At 57.2% G+C, this 4,721-nt stretch overlaps 1 protein-coding gene across 1 annotated transcript; it reads left to right on the forward strand.

The window, feature by feature from the left end:
* The first annotated feature begins 1,123 nt into the window (after positions 1 to 1,123).
* Positions 1,124 to 2,311, forward strand: CLDN3 (claudin 3). The gene has a single exon (XM_049789566.1). The coding sequence runs from the start codon at positions 1,310 to 1,312 to the stop codon at positions 1,967 to 1,969; it is 660 nt and encodes a 219-aa protein (XP_049645523.1). The 5' UTR covers positions 1,124 to 1,309; the 3' UTR covers positions 1,970 to 2,311.
* The last annotated feature ends 2,410 nt before the right edge of the window (positions 2,312 to 4,721 follow it).

Below are 4,721 nucleotides of genomic sequence, written 5' to 3' on the forward strand. Positions count from 1 at the left end.
GCCCTGGGGGTAACTTCAGGTTGTGCCAATGGAGCGGGCATTCTAGGGCAGGGACATAGAGCCCATGAAAGTGAATCTGGTCTGGGGGCCCTAAGGAAAGCACATCATGTGCCTTGCACATGGACAACCTGGGTTAGATCCCTGGCATTCCTTATGGTCCTCCCGAGTCCATCAGGAATAATTCCTGAGTACAGAGCCAGGAGTAAGCCCTAGCATGGCTATGTGTGGCACAAAACAAAAACAAAAACAAAAAAGTGCCAGCGTTAAAACCATGAAAAAGGACCCAATAGGTTAGGGGGAGGAGGGGCTGTGATTTTCAGTAATGGGCTCAGGGCAGGTCACCCTAGAAGAGAAAAATCCCCCGACAGGTAGGGGACACAAGCTGGGTGGGTGTGACCTGGAGTCAGACAAAATGGAAGCAGCCACTGGAGCAGAAGGAGTGAGTGATGGGGGAATCAGAGGACTTCCAGGGCAGTCCTCAAGGCTCACTCTTCAGGATTCTATCAAGGGGGAGGAGCAACATAGGTTTTGGGGTGGCAGGGCACGGCTTTCTGTCTTGAACCCTGGGGTCATTAAAGAGGATCAGGGAGTTTGCAGATGCAAAGAAGGAAATAAACTTGGGAAGAGGAGAGAGGGGGAGCACGGTGAGCAGTTGACTTCTAGAACAAACTTCGGGACCAAACCCCTTAGAGCTGTGCCCGAACCTCCACGCCTGGATCTCTCTGGGACCGGCGGGAGAGGAAGCGGGAGCAGGTGCGCGGCTCAGCGCTGCGTTCAGGGACAACCTGGGCCACGCCTTCAGGCCCTCGGCGTGGGTCGGGGCGCAGGGTGGGTGGGGTCAGTGGCTTGTGATCCGCACCCCCCCTTCTCCCCAGATCCGCCTGGCAAACTGGGCTTTCCAGCGGGCCCGCCCCTTAGACGCTCTCCCCCACCCCCCAGGCCCTAGCCTTTGTGCCACTCCTGGCCAAGTCCTGCCTCTTCGGGGCTCTCAGCAAAGGTGGGAAAAGGGGCCACGTCACTGTCCCCGGGCCTGGCAGAACTGGGCTCCGCCTCCCGCCCCCTGGACGCCCGGGGCCGGTCTAGGAGTCGGCGGGCCCAGCCCAGAGCCGGCCCAGACGCCGCCGCGCGCCCGCTCTGCAGAACCACAGGCAGGTGTGCAGGCGCCGCAGAGCCGTTAGCGCGCGCCTTCCGTGCGGCCTGTCCGTGGGAGCGTCCCCGCTCCTACCCGGGCCCCACCAACCCGACCCGACCCGACCCGCAGCCAGTCCCGTTCCCAGGCGTCGAGCGAGCCTGCTTGAGCACCGCAGCCATGTCTATGGGCCTGGAGATCACCGGCACGTCGCTGGCCGTGCTGGGCTGGCTGGGCACGATCGTGTGCTGCGCGCTGCCCATGTGGCGCGTGTCGTCCTTCATCGGCAGCAGCATCATCACGGCGCAGATCACCTGGGAGGGCCTGTGGATGAACTGCGTGGTGCAGAGCACGGGCCAGATGCAGTGCAAGATGTACGACTCGCTGCTGGCCCTGCCGCAGGACCTGCAGGCGGCCCGCGCGCTCCTGGTCGTCGCCATCCTGCTGGCCGCCTTCGGACTGCTCGTGGCGCTCGTGGGCGCCCAGTGCACCAACTGCGTGCAGGACGACACGGCCAAGGCTAAGATCACCATCGTGGCGGGCGTGCTCTTCTTGCTGGCCGCCCTGCTCACCCTGGTGCCCGTGTCCTGGTCGGCCAACACCATCGTCCGAGACTTCTACAACCCCTTGGTGCCCGACGCGCAGAAGCGCGAGCTAGGCGCGGGGCTCTACGTGGGCTGGGCGGCCGCCGCGCTGCAGCTGATGGGGGGCGCGCTGCTCTGCTGCTCCTGCCCGCCGCGGGACAAGTACTCGGCCGCCAAGATCCACTATTCGGTGCCACGCTCCGCCGCGCCACACACGGCCCCCAGCACTTCCTATGACCGCAAGGACTACGTGTGAGGGGCAGAGCCACACCGGGAGCCCCCTTCCATCTCCTGTGTCAGAGCGGGACGCCCCGCTCTGGTCCCAACCCTTCCCCACCACGCCTGGCACCTCTCGGACCAGACCTGGAGTTCTCTGTTTCCCTCCACGCAGCCTGGGAGCAGAATCGGGGAGTCCAGGGGCACACCCGCTCGGACAAAGGAGCCTCAAAAGGCTTTGGGAATCGCTGCCCTGTGGTGGCCACCTCTACTTGTCCACGCCCTCGGTGCCGCAGGCCCCCAAATCCTGCGCTGGGCAGGAGCCGGAAGCCTTGAAAAAAAGGCCACTTCATATTTTTCAATAAAAGCCTTTCTTTTTTTTGCACTTGCAGGTGCCTTCCTTGTCCCCGAGCGCCGACAGGCCGCCACCTTCTTGCAAAATAAAAAGGCAAGTCCTGGCCGCCCACTAGCCCCAGGTGAACACTCAGATAGGTCCCGTAAATTCCAGAGTGGGGGGTGTGAGCTGAGAGAACTGAGGTGGCCGCTGCTGCCGGGGATTCAGACCACGATGACCGTGGTCATCTAGGGGACCAGGGGGGCTGGAGGGGGATGAGGGGGGTATTTCAGGGACACTTTGTCCAGCTTGAAGCTGGATCCAAACTGGCTTGGGCTCGCCTCCCTGGGAAAGGGCTGAGACATGGCTTTGATCACCTATTCGGAAAAGGAGAGCCAAAGGGGGTGATTGTTTTTGGTGGCAACTTAGCACCAAAAGTAGAGCTGAGCATAATGGTTTCCCCTGGAGCAAAGGTGGGTGAGGGACCTCATATTTTTCCTGGAACCCTCAAGGGAGGGGAGAAGAGGGACTTCTGAGCTTGCTTGCGGGAACCTGGCCAAGGGTTTAGGGGAACAGATCTGGAAGGTGGAGATGCTGTGGGGGTTCAATAAGAAGGGATGGGGGAGGCGGGGATGGACAGAGAGCTAAGGCCAGAAGAGGCCAGGTCCCCAAAGGGCCTCTGGGTCCAGTTTCCACACTGGCCAGGAGCTGGAGAAGAGAAATTTCTAGCCATGATGTTGCTCTAAAAAAACCTCTCCGGCAACACAGCAGAACAGAACAGGGTTCTGCCAGGAGATGAACCAGGGATTGCACTTTAGGTAATATGGACCCTCCCTCTGCTCGGAAATCAGTCCCAGTGGCGGGGCTGGATGACTACTAGGATGTGGGGTGTGAGAAAAGATCACCCCAATTTCCCACCCCACCTCCACCTCCACTCAGAGTACAGACTGGATCTCAGAAAAAAATCAGATTGGGCTAACATCCTTTGGCAAGCCTGTGGGGCTTCCTGGTGATGGCATCCAGGAACTGAGAAGCAGGCGGAGCTTGTCGGTACTCAAGAGTGATAAACCTGGGCTGTGTTAGCACACAGGAGACAACTGAAACCAGAGGTAGGGAGATAAATGAGTTCAGCGTCCATAAACCTCCCATGGCCCGGCTGGCCCAAGGTTGCAGAAGTGGTCAGCCAAGAGGCAGTGAAGGGGCCAGAAAGGCAGAAAGGCGTCACTGGGTCTCTTAGCAGGCACCTTGGGCTGACCCAGGGCCAGGAACTAGTGTGAGATGATCCAGAAGGTGGGAAGCAGTGCAGGGTGACAGAGAAAAGCTCAGGAGACCAGGCTTCCTGCAACTCATACTGGGTCTTGCTCCTTGACTGGGCCTGTGGCTGGAATCTGGAGGCTCACAATCACTTCCAAGTTTTGTATATTGTGTTTTTGTTTTGGGATCATACCTGAAACTCCCACATACATAACATGAGCTTCAGTCCATTGAGTGATTCTCCCCACCACCCCATCCTCAAACATTTTTGTCTGCAAAAAAGCTAAAGTTAGGGGGAAGAGCAATAGCACAGTGGATAAGGTGTTTGCCTTGTATGCGGCCAACCTGGGTTTGATCCCCGGCAACCAATATGGTCCCCCGAGCCCTGCCTGGAGTGATTTCTGAGCTGATTTCTGAGCGCAGATCCAGGAGTAACCCTGAGCACCACCAGGTGTGGCCACAAAAAAGGAAAAAGAAAAACAAAAGTTAGGACCAGGGAGATAGAACAGCAGGGAGGGCATTCACCTTGCACAGTGTTAATCTAGGTTCAATCCCCAGTACTACATAAATTCTCCAAGTCCTCCAGGACTAATTCTTGAGCTCAGAGTCAGAAGTAAGTGCTGAGCACTGCTAGGTGTGGCCCAAAAATTAAAATAATAATAATAATAATTTACAAATAAAAGAAAAAAAGAAGTGACCCAAAACAAAAAAGAAAGACTAAAGGTAGCTTTTTTGGGGGGAGTACCTTGGGTCATACTCAGCAGTGCTCAGGGGTTACTCGGGGACCATATGGGATGCCAGGATTCGAACCACCGTCTGTCCTTGGTCGGCTGCCTGCAAGGCAAATGCCCTACCACTGTGCTATCTCTCTGGTCCAAAGGTAGCTATTTTGTTAGAATTCACAGATCCCTTGTGAATGGTCCCTACCATCCTTTCTGGAGAGAGAGAGAGAGAGAGAGAGAGAGAGAGAGAGAGAGAGAGAGAGAGGAGAGAGAGAGAGAGAGAGAGAGAGAGAGAGAGAGAGAGAGAGAGAGAGAGAGAGAGAATATAGTAGATCAGAGTTTGCATTGCACATGGCTGACCCAGATTCAATCCCCAGCATCTTATATGGTTTCCTGAGCACTGCCAGGAGTGATGGAGTGATCCCTGTGTGCAGAGCCAGGAATAAGCCCTGAGCACAGCTGGTGTGGCTGCTGAAGGGAAG

Source organism: Suncus etruscus, chromosome 15 (assembly GCF_024139225.1).
Source record: "Suncus etruscus isolate mSunEtr1 chromosome 15, mSunEtr1.pri.cur, whole genome shotgun sequence".
Lineage (NCBI taxonomy): Eukaryota > Metazoa > Chordata > Mammalia > Eulipotyphla > Soricidae > Suncus > Suncus etruscus.